The sequence below is a fragment of the Gopherus flavomarginatus genome, chromosome 20, assembly GCF_025201925.1.
Source record: "Gopherus flavomarginatus isolate rGopFla2 chromosome 20, rGopFla2.mat.asm, whole genome shotgun sequence".
Classification (NCBI taxonomy): Eukaryota; Metazoa; Chordata; order Testudines; family Testudinidae; genus Gopherus; species Gopherus flavomarginatus.
Window position 1 is genome coordinate 6,830,639 of NC_066636.1, and position 18,893 is coordinate 6,849,531.

At 44.5% G+C, this 18,893-nt stretch overlaps 1 protein-coding gene across 4 annotated transcripts in view; it reads left to right on the forward strand.

Moving 5' to 3' along the window:
- LOC127037832 (natterin-3-like) overlaps window positions 1–15,560 on the forward strand; it is a 32,239-nt gene extending 16,679 nt beyond the window's left edge. For 3 of the 4 annotated variants that reach the window (XM_050929964.1, XM_050929963.1, XM_050929961.1), the window contains exon 3: window positions 13,548–14,903. In XM_050929964.1, coding sequence (XP_050785921.1) covers window positions 13,548–14,110 — 563 coding nt within the window. In that variant the 3' untranslated portion in view covers window positions 14,111–14,903. Of the gene's footprint in view, window positions 1–13,547 lie in introns of all 4 variants that reach the window. The other variant, XM_050929965.1, reaches the window with a different exon arrangement.
- Window positions 15,561–18,893: the final 3,333 nt, after the last annotated feature.

Consider the following 18,893-nt stretch of genomic DNA (forward strand, 5'->3'; position numbering starts at 1 on the left):
GCTCCCTCTGTGTGTGAGTCAGATCAGGCTTCCCATATGTGTCAGTTTTATCATACACACAAAAACACGCCCTGTATGCATCATAAGATCACTCCCATGTATGTATAAGGGCTTGTCTATACAAACTCTTTGTTCACAGCAAACTGGGGTATAAAGCTATTCCACTCATTAACTGGTTGTGTGGAACCTGCTGCTGGATATTAACAATTCCATATCGTGTTTTCATCTACCCTGCTTTGAAACAGGAGTAGATCAAAGCACACTACTGAACAGTTGGTGCCCATCAGCAGAGTCCTCATGGGAACTTAATGTGTGGCAGGCTAGTGTGGGGTAGAGTCACACCCTAGTTTGCTGTGAATGGTGTATAGATAAGCCCTCAGAATCAGACTGGCTCCCATGTGTGTATCAGTCTGGTGATCACTCATTTGTGTCAGAGTCAGAGTCCCTGCACCCCTCTGTATGTGTCAGAATCAGACTGGTTCAGTTTCTGAAGTAACTTTCACGTTTTTGTACCTCTCTATAAACAACAGAGCCAAAATAGCTATGGGAGAGTGAGCTGGATTCATTTCTAGGCCATGCAATGTCAAAAGAATTGTTAACTAAGGGCTAGACTATGCCTTTAGGCACAGCCCTGAGCTAGGTGTGGGGCACAGCCTGGGGAGGCATTCTGCTTTAGAGACACTCCCTGCTTCCTTCTGCTTCATGCGAGTAGCAATTTACTACAGTAGCAAATTATGACTAATAGACTCATGGACTTTAAGGCCGGAAGGAACCATCATGATCATCTAGTCTGACCTCCTGGACATTGCAGATCCCAGAACCTCGCCCATCCCCTGATGTAATAGGCCCCTAGCTTCTGGCTGAGTTACTGAAATCCTCAAATCATGAATTGAAAACTTAAAGTTACAGCGAATACACCTTTTATTCCAGTTTAAATCTGCAAGTGACCCATGACCCATGCTGCAGGGGGGAAATTTCTTTCTGGCTCTAAGTGTGGTGATCAGTTGGACCCTGAGAATGTTGCCAAGACCCTCCAGTCAGATACCTGGGAAAGAATTCTCTGTAGTAACTCAGAGCCCTCCCCGTCGAGTATTCCATCTCTAGCCACTGGGGATATTTGCTGCTAGCAGTTACAGATGGGCCACATGCCATTATAGGCAGTCCCATCACACCATCCACTCCATAAACTTATCATGTGCAGTCTTGAAGCCGGTTAGGTTTTTTGCCCCCACTGCTCTCCTTGGAAGGCTGTTCCAGAACTTCATTAATTTGATGTTTAGATACCTTCATCTAATTTCAGGCCTAAACTTGTTGATTGCCAGTTTATCTCCCTTTGTCCTTGTGTCAACATTGGCACTTAACTCTTCTCCCTCCCTCTGCCGTAGTTATAGATATCAAGCATATCTCCCTCAGCCTTCTTTTGGCTAAACAAGACAAGCTCTTTGAGTCTCCCCTCATACGGTAGGTTTTCCATTCTTCTTATCATCCTAGTAGCCCATGTCTACACCTGTTCCAGTTTGAATTCATTTTTCTTAAAAATGAGAGACCAGAATTGCACATGGTGTTCCAGGTGAGGTCTCACATAAATGCCTTGAACAATGGTACTAACACTTCCCTAGCTTTACTGGAAGTGCCTCACCTAATGCAGCGTAGGATTTCCTTAGCCTTTTTCACAGATGCATCACGTTAGCAGCTCATAGTCATCCTGTGATTAATCAATACACCCAGGTCTTTCTTCTCCTCTATTGCTTCCAGTGTAGGTCCTCAGTGTAGAGGATGGCCTTGCATTTTGCACTGTTAAATTTCATCCCATTTCTTTTACTCCAGTTTTCAAGGTAGTCCAGATCTTCTTGTATGATATTCCAGTCTGCCTCCATCTTGGCAATACCTTCCATCTTTGTTTCATCCACACATTTTATTAGCACACTCCCACTTTTTGGTTCCAAAACAAATCCTGGAGGAACTCCCCTACTAATCTCCCTTCAACCTGACAGTTCACCTTTCAGTATAACCTGTTGTAGATTCCCTTTTAGACAGTTCCTTATCCACTTTTCAATTCTCATGTTAATCCCCATCCTCTCCAATTTATCTAATAATTTCCCCTGTGGAACTATATCAAATGCTTTATTGAAATCCAGGTAGATTAGATCTACTGCATTTCCTTTGTCCAAAAAAATCAGTTATCTTCTCAAAGGAAGAGATCAGGATGGTCTGGAACAATTTACCTTTTGTAAAACCATTTTGTACTTTATCCCAGTTACCATTCACCTCTATGTCCTTAAGTACTTTCTCCTTCTGAATTTGTTCCAAGACCTTGCATACAATTGAGGTCAAACTAACAGGCCTGTACATTCCCGGATCACTTTTTTCCCTTTCATAAAAGTAGGCACTATATTAGAAATTCTCTAGTCACAGAATCACATTTTTCTCTTTCATAAAAATAGGGACTATTAGTAGTATATGGCTCGATAGCATTCATCATCATGCTTTTTTTTGACAGGTTTCTATACCCCATTTGGGCCTTATGTCCTGCCTTCCCACCCTGTTTCCGTTGGCACTGAAGTTTGGTGGCATCAGCCATTTTGAAAAAAAAATGTGTGTGTGTGTTTGAATAGGGGAAGTGTTGTGTGTGTTTGTGCTTGGGTACATTGAGAGAAAGGTTGAAAGAATAGAATGAGAGAGTTTAAAGATGAAAAAAGAAAATTTGGGCAAGGTTTAGAGAAAAAAGGAAAGAAAAGTTATATGGATGTGATTGAGTAAGGAGAGAGGGTTGTAAAGGTTTAGCTTAAGAAAAAATTAAATAATATTGAAAACTAGGTTTAAAAGGGGATTTACTAAGGCAGAGCGTGTTTGGTAAGCACATGGTAAAAAAGTGAATAAAAATGCATTTAAACTATTCAATACCAGCGTAGGTTAAAAAAAAAAGAGAAGTTAAAAAAAAAAAGAGGGTAAGAAAAGAGGAAAGAGAGCCCCCTTTGCAAAGGGCAAAAATAGAGAGTACATGGTTGAATCAGAAAGAGAGAGAGACAGAGAATGAGAGCGAGAGAGAGAGAATTTTTACCTTTCCAGTCTTTCTGTAGAATGAGGCAACTTTCCAGTTTCAGACCCTCTCAGGCTTGTTATCACTACCTTTAGTTCGGATCAATCGGAGTTTGTTCTACAACAGCATCACAGAATTCATTTTCCTAAACCAATCCTAGAGTCCCAAGATTTTAAACAAGAGCCATCTCCCTCCTCTTTTCCCTCCTCTCCTCTCCCCCTTTTAACTGTCTTATTCTTGGCTAAAGAAACAGACCTCCAGTATTTTTCCCGCCATGTAGCCCCTTTACATAGGGGTTTTTATAAAAGTTAAAACCACACAATTTTAAAAGTTTTCCCCTAGGTTTTAGACTAATGTGTTATTTTTTAGTAAGCAAAATATGAAACATCAGGCTTTTGCAGCAAAGCTCCTGTTAGCAAAGCAACCTCTGTGAGTCAGTGGATCACAGAGAAGGAGTTTGCATCTTTACTTGCTTTTTAACAAACACATGTTAAAGTTACATTAAGTTTTGCAAAGGTGTAATTACTTGAAAAGACAAACCTAAGACATCCCTTTTGTATGTGTTGTAATAAAAAAAGAACAGGCAGATGCACCCCAGGTTTAAAATGCCAGGTTTTTAGTAACAGGCAGTTTATATATCCCTTATTTTGTAAACTAGTGGATTAGAGAGAAGAAGTTTGTTTCTTTCTCCACTATTTAACAACTAGAGGTGAAAGTCTTGTAAAGGACTAAACACTTGAAAAGACAAGTCTATCTAAAGACATATTTCTTTATTTAGCCCCCTTGGCATAAGTGTTTTAATATAAAAAAAGAGCATGCAGAAACAACCCCTGGTTATAAAAGTAATGTATAGTGACAAAAAAGTTTTAGACTAATGTGGGTTATTTTTTAGTAAGCACAATTTGAAACAACAGGCTTTTGCCGCAAAGCCATTGTTAGCAAAAACAGCCTCTGTGATCAGAGATAAGAAGGCCAGAAGACCCCAGGTTTGAACCACAGATCCTTAGTAACAGACAGTTTATATTTCCCTTATTTTGTAAACCAGTGGATCCGAGAAGAAGTTTGTTTCTTCCCCCCCCTTTTAACAAATAGAGGTGAAAGTTATAGTAAGGCTTTTAAGGGAATAAACACTTGAGAAGACAAGCCTATATGAAGACACATTCCTTTTGCATATGTTTTATTAAAAAAAGAGCATCCAGAAGCACCCTAGGCCTAAACCCTGACTAAGAAAAAGATTTTAAAAGCTTTTTCCTATGTTTTTAGTGAGGACAATTTGAAGGAGACTTTTTAAGTTAGCGGGTTAGAAAAGAAGACAGCTTTGAAAAACAAGTCTATCTGAAAACACAAATTTTCATTTAGCCCCTTTGGATAGGTGTTTCAATATAAAGTGAGCATGCAGAAACAGCCTCGAGTTAAAAACACAGAAAACGTGTTTATAAAAGTAATGTATAATGATAATTGTTTCCCTCTGTTTTAAACCAACATGGATTATTTTTTAGTAAGAACACTTTGAAACAGCATGCTTTTTTAGCAAAGCCATTATCAGCAAAACCAGCGTGTGTGAGTTAGTGGATCAGAGATAAGAAGACCAGAACATAACAAGAAAGCTCTAGGCCTGCTTTTAAAACAAAATTATGCCAAATACTTGTATTAGAAAGAATAGTAACTTTAACTGTAAATAAGCTTACTATGTAAAATAAAAGCTTTTTAACCATTAAAGCTAAAAGAAGTATGTAGCCAGAGGATTCCCGCCTTTTTTTTTTCCCCCAGAGAGAAACAAGTAAAAAGGCCCCTGCTCTGCTCTTGTCTAAACAACCAGGACCGGCTGTTTTCCTTCACACTGTAACAAAAGCTGACCAACACATAATGTAAACAGTTCAAAAATGTATTTTTTAAAGTAATGCTAAAAAACCCCCTCTTTTCTAACTTATTAAGTAAACACTTAAAAGACAAACCTACCTAAAGACACAACCCTTTATTTACAGGAGTGTTTCAATGAAAAAAAAGCATGCAGAAGCAGCTCTGGCCTAAACCCTGACTAAGAAAAAGTGTTTAAAAGCTTTTTCCCAATGTTTTTAGTGAGAGCAACTTGAAACAGCCTTTTGAAGGTAGTGGATTAGAAAAGAAGACCCCTTTGAAAAACAGGCTACCTGAAGACACTTTTTTCATTTAGTCTCATTGGCATAAGTGTTTTAATAAACTGTAAGTATGCAGAAAGAACCCAGTATTAAAAACACAGAAAACCTGTTTATAAAAGTAATATATAGTATAAAAAAGTTTTTCCCTAGGTTTTAGGCTAGCACTGGTCATTTTTTCAGTTAGGACAGTTTTGCAGCAAAACAGCTGTCACCAACACAGCCTTTGTAAACCAGTAGATCAGAGAGAAGAAGGCTGCTTCTTTGCCTGCTTTTTAACAAATACAGGTGAAAGTTATGTTAAGTTTTGTAAAGGAATAAACACTTTAAAAGACAAGCGTATATGAAGACAGACCCCGTTAACATTTTTATATGCCTGGTCTTTTTTTATTACAACACACTTCAGCGCCAGCGGAAACAGGATGGGAAGGCAGGACATAAGCCCAAAATGGGGCATGGAAACCTGTCAAAAATACATGGTGATGAATGCTATCAAGCCATGTATTACTACTATTTTAGCAGTTGTCTTCTCACAGGGTATGTCCCCCAAGTTTACAGATACATTAAAAATCCCTTGCTGTTGAGCTTGCAATTTCCTGTGCCAGTCCCTTTAATATTTTTGGATGCAGATTAGCCAGGACCCTCAATTTGCTCCAATTAGGCTGTTTGAATTTGACTTCCACCTCGGATGTGCTATTTCCACTTCCAAATCCTCATTTCCATTAGCCTTCCTGCCACTAAGACTAAGCCCCTCATTACCCTCATTAAAAACTGAGGCAAACTATCCATTTACTTATTGGGTCATGTCTAGATTATCTTCAATCTCCAGCCCATCCTCAGTGTTTAGCGGCCTCTGTCATAAACAGATAGCTAAGGGTTAATGTCTCTTTCACCTGAAGCACCTGACCAGAGGACCAATCAGGAAACCGGATTTTTTCAATTTTGGGTGGAGGGAATTGTGTGTCTGAAGTCTTTGTTTTCTGGCTGCCTGCTTGCTCTGAGCTTTGGAGAAGTAGTTCTACTTTCTTATTTTCTGTTTCTAAGTGTAAGGACAAAGAGATCAGATAGTAAGTTCTATGGTTTCTTTTCTTTGGTATTTGCATGAATATAAGTGCTGGAGTGCTTTGATTTGTATTCTTTTGGAATAAGGCTGTTTATTTAATATTCTTTTAAGAAATTGCCCTGTATTGTGTCATCTTAATACAGAGAGACTATTTGTATTTTTTCTTTCTTTTTTATATAAAGCTTTCTTTTAAGACCTGTTGGAGTTTTTCTTTACTGCAGGGAAATTGAGTCTGTACTCACCAGGGAATTGGTGGGAGGAAGAAATCAGGGGAGATCTGTGTGTGTTGAAGTGGCTAGCCTGATTTTGCATTCCCTCTGGGTGAAGAGGAAAGTACTTTTTGTTTCCAGGATTGGGAACAGAGAGGGGGATTCACTCTGTTTGGATTCACAGAGCTTGTGTCTGTGTATCTCTCCAGGAGCACCTGGAGGGGGGAAGGGAAAAAGGATTATTTCCCTTTGTTGTGAGACTCAAGGGATTTGGGTCTTGGGGTCCCCAGGGAAGGTTTTTCAGAGGGACCAGAGTGCCCCAAAACACTCTAATTTTTTGGGTGGTGGCAGCAGGTACCAGGTCCAAGCTGGTAACTAAGCTTGGAGGTTTTCATGCTAACCCCCATATTTTGGACGCTAAGGTCCAAATCTGGGACTAAGGTTATTACATGGTGTGCAGCTGGTGGGACTAGAATCCAGAAGCCAGTAGAAATATTATATTTTTCTTTTCTCTGCTAAGGGCTTTTTAGCAGAGAGAAGCAGTTGGTTTTAAAAGGGAACCAGAGAGAATTTTTTTTTCTGCTCTCTCTCGCAGTTTGTGGCTTGCATGTTAAGCAGAAGTCGTTAAGGACTATTAACAGTCTTTTGTCACACAATAGCACTCCCATTGAGAGTCATACCAGCACTTATAGGCATGCAAATAAAGTAGTTTTTCTGGTTTCCCTTCATTGAACATTAGCTAGAGAGAGAAAAGGAAAAAAGCACTGTTGCTAGGCAGACTCCAGGAGGGAACAGAGCCTGCAGTTCGGAAGATAAACACCGGAGGGCACCCCAACACAAGAAAACAGGAACCATGACTTCTAAGGCAAAAATTGACGCCGAAGAACAAATCAAAGAAGCTGAACACAGGCGACAACTGGAAATAAAACAAAAAGAGATGGAGATGAAAGAAAGAGAAGAACAAGCCAAAGAGGCAGCCAAGGAGGCAGCACACAAAAGAAAACTAGAAGAAGAAGAGGTGGCCTACCGAAGGAAACAAGCAGAAGAAGAGTTGGCCCACAGAAGGAAGCAAGAAGAAGAAGAGGTGGCCTACCGAAGGAAACAAGCAGAAGAAGAGTCGGCCCACCACCGAGAAATGGAAAAACAACAAAAAGAGAATAAAGAGAAGGAAAAACAGAGAAAACATGAACTGGAGTTGGCAAAAGCTGGGCTGCCTGTGCCAGCCAACCCTAACAACCCGGCGCCAAATATTGCTCCACAGCCCAGGAAATTTCCCACCTACAAGGCAGGTGATGACACCGAGGCCTTCTTGGAAAATTTTGAAAGAGCCTGTCTTGGGTACAGCATTCCCGAAGACCAGTACATGGTAGAATTGAGGTCACAGCTCAGTGGACCTTTAGCAGAGGTGGCAGCTGAAATGCCTAAGCACCAAATGAATGACTATAAACTTTTTCTAACCAAGGCCAGATACAGGATGGGGATAACCCCAGATCATGCCCGTCGGCGCTTCAGAACCCAAAAGTGGAAACCAGAGGTGTCATTTCCCAAACACGCCTACTACATTGCAAAAAACTATGAGGCCTGGCTAACAGGAAACAACATTCAAACCTTGGAAGAACTGAACCTCCTCATACAAATGGAGCAGTTCTTGGATGGTGTTCCTGAAGACATCACGCGGTACATACAAGATGGAAACCCCAAGAATATCGCTGAGGCGGGGGAGATTGGAGCCAAATGGATGGAACTGGCAAAAAGCAAGAAAGCTACTGTCAAGGGGAACGATTACCCCAGGGGGCACACAGACCATAAACCCTACAACCGAGGACAGCCAAAGACCCCACATACCACCCAAGTAAAGCCACAGATACCCTACCCTTCAACCTCACCAGTCTCCAGTAACTCACCTCGGCCCAGTGACCCATCAGATGGAAGATGCTTTAAGTGTAATGAACTGGGACATATCAAGGCCAAGTGTCCCAAGAACACCATGCGAGTGCAATTCATTACACCACCATCACACCAAAGATCCCCAGGCCCGGATGCCTCTCAAATACCCTTGGAGCGAAGGAAAAATTTGAGAGTGGGCGGAAAAAAGGTTACTGCGTGGAGAGACACGGGGGCACAAGTGTCAGCTATCCACCAATCCTTCGTTGACCCCAAATTCATCAACCCAAAGGCCAAAGTTACAATTTACCCCTTCATGTCACAAGCTGTAGACTTGCCTACAGCTCAACTGCCTGTCCAGTACAAAGGCTGGTCAGGAATGTGGACTTTTGCAGTCTATGACAATTATCCTATCCCCATGCTACTGGGGGAAGACTTGGCCAACCAGGTGAGGCGGGCCAAGAGAGTGGGAATGGTTACACGTAGCCAAACCAGGCAAGCTTCCAGACCCATTCCTGTTCCTGAACCGTCCACAGAGGCCCCGTCTGTGTTACCAGAGACCCAGACAGAGGTAGTGGACCCAGATTCCATGCCTACCACTGAAACAGCCACAGCATCTCCAGTCCCAGGCCCGGAACTGGAACAGCAACCAGCACCAGCAAGTGCAACCCCATCTTCAAACTCAACGCCAGAGGGCGCCAGCGAGCCAAAACTGGCAGAAGCAAAAGACAACCATACCCAAAAGGCTCAGCCAGAGCCTAAAATACCCTCAGGTGCACCAGCGGAGAGCGGTTCACCAGCAACGGAAACAACCCCATCACCTACATCGCTTCCAGAGGGACCAAGCCCCAGTCCACAGTCTGAGGAAGAACTGGTGACCCCAGCCTCAAGGGAACAGTTCCAGACTGAGCAGGAAGCGGATGACAGCCTTCAGAAAGCTTGGGCGGCGGCACGGAGCACCCCACCGCCTCTCAGCTCTTCTAATCGATCCCGGTTTGTTATAGACCAAGGACTTTTATACAAGGAAATTCTTTCTGGTGGACACCGGGAAGAATGGCAGCCGCAAAAACAGTTGGTGGTTCCAACTAGGTACCGGGGGAAGCTCTTAAGCTTAGCCCATGATCATCCCAGTGGGCATGCTGGGGTGAACAGAACCAAAGACCGGTTGGGGAAGTCCTTCCACTGGGAGGGGATGGGCAAGGACGTTGCCAAGTATGTCCGGTCTTGTGAGGTATGCCAAAGAGTGGGAAAGCCTCAAGACCAGGTCAAGGCCCCTCTCCAGCCACTCCCCATAATTGAGGTCCCATTTCAGCGAGTAGCTGTGGATATTCTGGGCCCTTTCCCAAAAAAGACGCCCAGAGGAAAGCAGTACGTACTGACTTTAGTGGACTTTGCTACCCGATGGCCAGAAGCAGTCGCTCTAGGCAACACCAGGGCTAACACTGTGTGCCTGGCCCTAACAGACATCTTTGCCAGGGTAGGTTGGCCCTCTGACATCCTTACAGATTCAGGGTCTAATTTCCTGGCAGGGACCATGGAAAAACTGTGGAAAACTCATGGGGTGAATCACTTGGTTGCCACCCCATACCACCATCAAACCAATGGCCTGGTGGAAAGGTTCAATGGAACTTTGGGGGCCATGATACGAAAATTCATCAACGAATTCTCCAATAATTGGGACCTAGTGTTGCAGCAGTTGCTGTTTGCCTACAGGGCTGTACCACATCCCAGTTTAGGGTTTTCACCATTTGAACTTGTGTATGGTCACGAGGTTAAGGGGCCATTACAGTTGGTGAAGCAGCAATGGGAGGGGTTTACGCCTTCTCCAGGAACTAACATGCTGGACTTTGTAAGCAACCTACAAAGCACCCTCCGACACTCTTTAGCCCTTGCTAGAGAGAACCTAAAGGATGCTCAAGAAGAGCAAAAGGCCTGGTATGACAGACATGCCAGAGATCGGTCCTTCAAGGTAGGAGACCAGGTTATGGTCTTGAAGGCGCAACAGGCCCATAAGATGGAAGCCTCATGGGAAGGGCCATTCACGGTCCAAGAGCGCCTGGGAGCTGTAAACTACCTCATAGCATTTCCCAATTCCTCACTAAAGCCTAAAGTGTACCATGTTAATTCTCTCAAGCCTTTCTATTCCAGAGACTTACAGGTTTGTCAGTTTACAGTCCAGGGAGAGGATGCTGAGTGGCCTGACGGTGTCTACTACGACGGGAAAAAAGACGGTGGCGTGGAAGAGGTGAACCTCTCAACCACTCTGGAACGTCTGCAGCGGCAGCAAATCAAGGAGCTGTGCACTAGCTTCGCCCCATTGTTCTCAGCCACCCCAGGACGGACTGAACGGGCATACCACTCCATTGATACAGGTAATGCTCACCCAATCAGAACCCCACCCTACCGAGTGTCTCCTCATGCCCAAGCTGCTATAGAACGGGAGATCCAGAACATGCTACAGATGGGTATAATCCGCCCATCTACCAGTGCATGGGCATCTCCAGTGGTTCTGGTACCCAAACCCAATGGGGAAATACGCTTTTGCGTGGACTACCGTAAGCTAAATGCTGTAACTCGTCCGGACAACTATCCAATGCCACGTACCGATGAGCTATTGGAAAAGTTGGGACGTGCCCAGTTCATCTCTACAATAGACTTAACCAAGGGGTACTGGCAAGTACCACTAAATAAACCTGCCAAGGAGAGGTCAGCATTCGTCACCCATGCGGGGGTGTATGAATTCAATGTCCTTCCTTTCGGCCTTCAAAATGTACCCGCCACCTTCCAGAGGCTGGTAGATGGTCTACTAGCTGGACTGGGAGAATTTGCAGTTGCCTACCTCGATAATGTGGCCATTTTTTCAAACTCCTGGCCCGAACACCTACTACACCTGGAAAAGGTCTTTGAGCGCATCAGGCAGGCAGGACTAACTGTTAAGGCCAAAAAGTGTCAAATAGGCCAAAACAGAGTGACTTACCTGGGGCACCAGGTGGGTCGAGGAACCATAAACCCCCTACAGGCCAAGGTGGATGCTATCCAAAAGTGGCCTGTCCCAAGGTCAAAGAAACAGGTCCAATCCTTCTTAGGCTTGGCCGGATACTACAGGCGATTTGTACCACACTACAGCCAAATCGCTGCCCCACTGACCGACCTGACCAAAAAGACCCAGCCAAATGCAGTTAAGTGGACTGATGAGTGTCAAAAGGCCTTTACCCAACTTAAGGCAACGCTCATGTCTGACCCTGTGCTCAGGGCCCCGGATTTTGACAAGCCATTCCTAGTAACCACAGATGCATCTGAGCGTGGTATAGGAGCAGTGCTCATGCAGGAAGCAACAGATCACAACTTCCATCCTGTCGTGTTTCTCAGCAAGAAACTGTCTGAGAGGGAAAGTCACTGGTCAGTCAGTGAAAAGGAATGCTATGCCATTGTGTACGCCCTGGAAAAGCTACGCCCATATGTTTGGGGACGGCGGTTCCAACTACAAACTGACCATGCTGCACTAAAGTGGCTTCATACTGCCAAGGGGAACAACAAGAAACTTCTTCGTTGGAGTTTAGCTCTCCAAAATTTTGATTTTGAAATTCAACACATCACAGGAGCTTCTAATAAAGTTGCTGATGCACTCTCCCGTGAGAGTTTCCCAGAATTCAGTAGTTAAAAAGTGTTCTTAAAATGTAAAAGTCTGTTAGTTATATACTTAGGAGTATATGTAAAGGTGTATGTGTTGTATTAATCTGTTTATTTTCAAGTTCTAGAAGGAAATCGCCGCCAGTGAGCTTCCCCACTGTCTGCAATTTGGGGGGCGTGTCATAAACAGATAGCTAAGGGTTAATGTCTCTTTCACCTGAAGCACCTGACCAGAGGACCAATCAGGAAACCGGATTTTTTCAATTTTGGGTGGAGGGAATTGTGTGTCTGAAGTCTTTGTTTTCTGGCTGCCTGCTTGCTCTGAGCTTTGGAGAAGTAGTTCTACTTTCTTATTTTCTGTTTCTAAGTGTAAGGACAAAGAGATCAGATAGTAAGTTCTATGGTTTCTTTTCTTTGGTATTTGCATGAATATAAGTGCTGGAGTGCTTTGATTTGTATTCTTTTGGAATAAGGCTGTTTATTTAATATTCTTTTAAGAAATTGCCCTGTATTGTGTCATCTTAATACAGAGAGACTATTTGTATTTTTTCTTTCTTTTTTATATAAAGCTTTCTTTTAAGACCTGTTGGAGTTTTTCTTTACTGCAGGGAAATTGAGTCTGTACTCACCAGGGAATTGGTGGGAGGAAGAAATCAGGGGAGATCTGTGTGTGTTGAAGTGGCTAGCCTGATTTTGCATTCCCTCTGGGTGAAGAGGAAAGTACTTTTTGTTTCCAGGATTGGGAACAGAGAGGGGGATTCACTCTGTTTGGATTCACAGAGCTTGTGTCTGTGTATCTCTCCAGGAGCACCTGGAGGGGGGAAGGGAAAAAGGATTATTTCCCTTTGTTGTGAGACTCAAGGGATTTGGGTCTTGGGGTCCCCAGGGAAGGTTTTTCAGAGGGACCAGAGTGCCCCAAAACACTCTAATTTTTTGGGTGGTGGCAGCAGGTACCAGGTCCAAGCTGGTAACTAAGCTTGGAGGTTTTCATGCTAACCCCCATATTTTGGACGCTAAGGTCCAAATCTGGGACTAAGGTTATTACAGCCTCTCTTCTTTCCTTGTTGTCTTTTCATTTATGTGGCTATAGAACGTTTTATTGTGGGTTTTAATTTCCTTTTCATGGTCCAACTCTGCTTGGTTTTTGGCAGTTCTCACTTTCCCCCTACGCGTTCTGACCTCCTGTGCTAGCTCAAGTTGTGGAGTGAGTGGAGCCAAGGCTCTTCCCCTCTCTGATCACTCGTATTAGGAATAAGGCTCAAAGTAAACATGCCTGTGCAGGGGCAGGTACTATCTGGTACTCAGAGAAGGAGGCAATAGAAACCTTTTGGAAACTGAGGTGTTCCTTATAGGCTTGGATGATTAGTGTCATTTGTGAAAGGTTACCACCAAAGTAACCATCAACCTTACCAAAATACATATCATTTCAATACTGGCAGATCAGACCACAGTAGAAAATCCATCCCTGCATTAATTACTGTATTAAACAGAGAACACCCAACACACACACACACACAGAGATGGAAATGGAAAAAAAATGGAAATGTGAATTCCACTCATGTGCTTTACATTTTTTTTCATTTTAGTCTTGGGAAATAACAACCATGCTGCACCATCCCTGATTTCCAGCCTCCAGGAAGGGACCTCTGCTTTGAATATTTACACAGCAGATGAGGAGAAGAGCAAAACACCTCCAGAGAACAAGGGCCAGATCATTTTTGATGACCACGAAAACCTGAAATGGGTTGATTGGGAAGGGTCAATTCCAAGCGGGGCAGTTTCCATCTGGAATGAGGAGGCATCTCGCAGAGAGTATGTCTGTGCAGAGGCAGGATGTTCTGTTGGGTTTTTCAATGAAAGTAAAGGTCCATATTGTTACTATTCCAATGCTGATCAAGAACATCGCACCTCAAACTTCAGAATGTTGGTAAATGAGAATAACGGTGAAGTGCTAGAGTGGAAGAAAGGATCATTTGGTTCCATTCCTCCAAAGTCAGTTCCAAGCTACCCCAGAGTTAACGTTTTTGTAGGTAGGAATCGTTATGGCTTAGGGAAAGTAGACCCTAGGTTTAGAGCTTTCTTCTTACCTCAGAATGGCAAAGAGAAGTGTTACAAAGAATACGAAGTTCTGAGTGTTAACACGCCCTAGAAATAGCAAAAGTTCAGTATTTAATAAATAAGGCAAAATTTTCTTACTGGACAATTCCAATCTTAACATTATCCAAAATCCTTAACAATTTTCAAAATATAAAAGAAACCACAACCGATGAGCAATGCTGAAAAATTGGTCACCCTACTTGAAATGTAGTGGTTTCGGCAAAAGTTCCCATTTTCAATGGGACATCAGTATGTTTTTCATCAGAGATAACTTTTCCATTGTATTGGTGCCAGTCGTACCAAGCTGCAAAAACATCTGTCTACCTGTGAAATGAATGTCCCCACCATTCATGAACGTGAGATGGTCATGATGGGTACAAAGACGAGGGCTCATATACACTAACCAGCCACACTCATCCGTACTTATCAAAAAGGAGAAACTCTCAGCAACACCATTCGAGAAACAAGCACCAACATCCACGTCTCAGATGTGAATGCTGAGGTGAGACCATGCCAGCCCATAATAAATGCTGAACTGTGTCTAAAGGAGTCTGTAGTTCCAGTATCAGCAATATGGAAAATTGTAGCTCTACTTTAGGCTTTTTCTTTTCCCAGATTTTAATCTTTCCATGGAGTTAATGTAATAACTTTATTGTTTAACATTTTATTTAGGGTTATTGTTTTCTTTAGATACTGAAGGTTGGGATCAAGACCATCATTCAACCCCCAAGGAACACCTCCTTATCCACTATCCACCTTATTCTCTGTTCTTATGCCCTCAGCTGCCATGTATAATGCTGAACAGCCACAGAAGAGTAAAAAGAAGATAAATGTTGAGCATCCGATTTATTTTTCTATTGTTCAGATGGTTTTTAGCATGCCCATAATTGTAGTATCTAAGGCCTGGTCTACGCTACGCGTTTAAACCGAATTTAGCAGCGTTAAACCGAATTAACCCTGCACTCGTCCACACAACGAAGCCCTTTATATTGATATAAAGGGCTTTTAAAACCGATTTCTGTACTCCTCCCTGATGAGGGGATTAGCACGGAAATCGGTATTGCCATGTCGGATTAGGATTAGCGTGGCCGTAATTCGACAGTATTGGCCTCCGGGCGGTATTCCACAGTGCACCATTGTGACTGCTCTGGAAAGCAATCTGAACTTGGATGCACTGGCCACGTAGATAGGAAAAGCCCCGCGAACTTTTGAATTTAATTTCCTGTTTGCCCAGTGTGGAGCTCTGATCAGCACGGGTGGCGATGCAGTCCCAAATCCAAAAAGAGCTCCAGCATGGACCGTATGGGAGATACTGGATCTGATCGCTGTATGGGGAGACAAATCTGTTCTATCAGAGCTCCGTTACAGAAGACGAAATGACGAAGCATTTGAAAAAATCTCCAGGCTATGATAGACAGAAGCCACAGCAGGGACTCAGCACAGTGCTGTGTGACAAGCATAATGGAAAGCCAAAGAATCAAATGGACGCTCATGGAGGGAGGAAGTGGAGACTGAGGACTCCAGCTATCCCACAGTCCCCGCAGTCTCCGAAAAGCATTTGCAATCTTGCTGAGCTCCCAATGCCGAAGGGTCAAAAACATTTTCCTGAGTGTTTCAGGGTATATGTCGTCAATTTGCCCCCTTCCATTCCCCAAAAGAAAAGGGGAAAAATCGTTTCTCACCTTTTTTCAATGTCACTCTATGTCTACTGCATGCTGCTGGTAGACGAGGTGCTGCAGTGCTGAAAACCAGCATCCCTATCCCTCCCCGGTGGCAGACGGTGCAAAATGACTGATATCCATCCTCATCATCATCCCATGAGTGCTCCTGGCTGGCCTCGGTGAGGTCGGTCAGGGATGCCTGGGCAAAAATGGGAATGACTCCCTGTTATTCCCAGCAGACGGTACAGAAGGATTGAAAACCGTCCTCATCATAGCAACTGGAGGCTGAGCGCCTCCCCCACCCCCTTTCATGTCTAATGAAGATTCTGTACTGCCTGGACTATCATAGCAGCGGGAGGCTGCCTCCCACTCATTTTATCTCAGTAAAAAGTCAGTGTTTCTTATTTGCATTCTTTATTACTTCATCACACAAATGGGAGGATAACTGCCATGGTAGCCCAGGAGGGGTGTGGGAGGAAGGAAGCAATGGGCGGGGGTTGTTGCAGGGGCACCCCCTAGAATGGTATGCAGCTCATCATTCCTGTGGGATATCTGGGGGTCTGTGCGGTTGTGCTCTCTGGTTCTCTAGTAGACTTGCCCCATATTCTAGGCAGGACTGACTCTATTTTTAGACAAAACATAAAGAAGGGCATGACCTGGGGAGTCATTCCCAGTTTTGTCCATGTGCCCCCAGCTGACCTCAGCGAGGCCAGCCAGGAGCACCCATGACAGCAGCAGATGGTACAAAAGGATTGATAACCGTCATTTCCAATTTCCAATTGCAGACGGTGATATAGGGCTGGTAACCATCTCTGCTACCTTGCAAAGGCGAATGAATGCTGCTGTGTAGCACTGCAGTACCGCCTCTGTCAGCAGCATCCAGCACACATATGGTGACAGTGACAAAAGGCTAAACGGGCTCCATGGTTGCCATGCTATGGCGTCTGCCAGGGCAATCCAGGGAAAAATGCACGAAATGATTGTGTGCCGTTGCTTTCAGGGAGGAAAGATTGAGTGACGACATTTACCCAGAATCACCCGCGACACTGTTTTTGCCCCATCATGCATTGGGATCTCAACCCAGAATTCCAATGGGCAGAGGAGACTGCGGGAACTTTGAGATAGCTATGGATAGCTACCCATAGTGCAATGCTCCGGAAATCGACGCTAGCCTCGGTACATGGACACACACCGGTGAATTAATGTGCCTAGTGTGGCCACGTGCACTTGACTTTATACAATCTGTTTTAAAAAAACAGTTTCTGTAACATCAGAATAATCCCGTAGTGTAGACATACCCTAAATGCTGCATAGCTGAATTAATTCTGCATTGTGAGGTCTATTTTCATGGATCCACAGGGCAAGCTGGCCCCTGACCTTTTGTCATGGATCCACAAGATCACTGCTGTGGCCCCTGCTTTGGAACAGTCTCTAGGAGGATCACCTTCAGTGTGCCAGACTCCCTTGGGGTCTCTTCCACCTGGGTCAGCTATGTATCTTCACCACCTCTTTAGACTGGACCTCTGGGCCTTCAGCACCTCTGCTTCACACTCTGAGTTCTGTTCAGTGCCTGAATGAGACTTGTCCTCTCTTCAGGGATCAATGCAACTCACCCAGCATTTTCAGTGACACTAACACAGCATTGTCCAAACAGAAGGGTTTATTAGTGATCTGGAACACAGTGTAGGAAGTCCTTGGGTTTGCGTAGAGAAATGACGGTGAAAGCATAGCCCAGAGCCCACCCAAGCTGTAATGAAGCCCTTGGTTCTTTCTCTGTTTGACCTCCTTGGCTACACTCCAGCTGAGAGCACCTTGACTGGCTCCAGCAGCCAACTTTTATCTCATACCTCTCCAGTCCTTTGTTCCCGAGCTGGGGAAAAGCTGCTTGGCTTCCTACAGAGAGGTGGGGCAATCCATGGTCATTGGTTGCTGGGTTTAAATGTCCTTGCAATTGGATTTGTTATTGTCTTTATGAATTCTCCACTGATATGGGATTGCCAGCTAGTCCCTTTCCAATTACCCATTTAGTCCCAGGCTGCTAGGTGCCTTCAAACCTCTGCGTTAGCATGCCCCAAGAACAAACAGTCCCTTTCCAGCCAAGTAGGTAAAAAGGGAAAGTGAGGCACACATAGAACTCAAAAATAGTACAAAAAATTCCCATTTGGTCACATCTTTATATCATCTCTCTAGCAGTGTGCCCGTCATGCTGCTTATTGTGGGACATGGCTAAGAGCACCAGTCTCAGATCAGACTGCCAGAAAACAGAATGTGTACCCCAAGCTGGTGGGGTACATAAGTTTTCACTAAGCCAGCAACAAATATGTGCTTCCAAAATTCTATGTGTGGCAGAGCTCTGACCTTGCCCAGTGGGTTCCGCAATTCCAGGCTTCAGAGGCTCACTCCACATAGCCCTTTTCTCTCTAGGGCCAGGGACTGAGGCTACTGAGCCCTTTTCATCATAAGCCAGCAAGGAGGTTGATGAGAGAACTCCCACAGTCTCTGTTGCTCCTATGGCCCCATACCAAAACAGTTTAGCCTTCTGTCCTGACAGGGGCCTGTCTTCCCCTCCCAGGGGGTGTTCTTGTAGTGGTGGGTTGCGGGGGAACCTAGGCCTGCCCTCTAATCCGGGTTCCGGTCCAGGGACCTTAATGGTAGCAGCTGTTGGCAGCCAACCATTCACTGCCAGAGTTGCTACATTTCCCTGGGCCACTTCCCCACAGCTCTCCTGCGTCTCTGTTCTTCACCCTTACCCTGGGCTCCCTTACCAATGACTTGAGGGTGTCTTCATTAACCAGCCCTTCAACTGCACTTACTCTCCTTTGGCTCCCTGGCCTAACTGGAGTGAGCCCTTTTATAGCATTAGAGGGGCCTTAATTAGAGTCAGGTGCTTAACAGCCTCAACTGACTCTTAGCAGGTTAATTGGAGTCAGGTGTTCTCATTAGCCTGGAGCAGCCCTGCTCTGATCACTCAGGGAACAGATGCCTGCTTCTCCAGTGGCAAGTAGAGTATCTCCCTTCAACTCCTCTGCTGTAGAGGGAAGGAGGGAGAAGGCTGCTGCTGCTGTTCCTGCTGGGTACTGAGCCCTCACTACTGCTGCTGTTGCTGATCCAGTTGCTCCCCTGGCTGGGCTAGACACCACCAACCACCCCCTTTCTCTGCTACCTGCTTGCTGG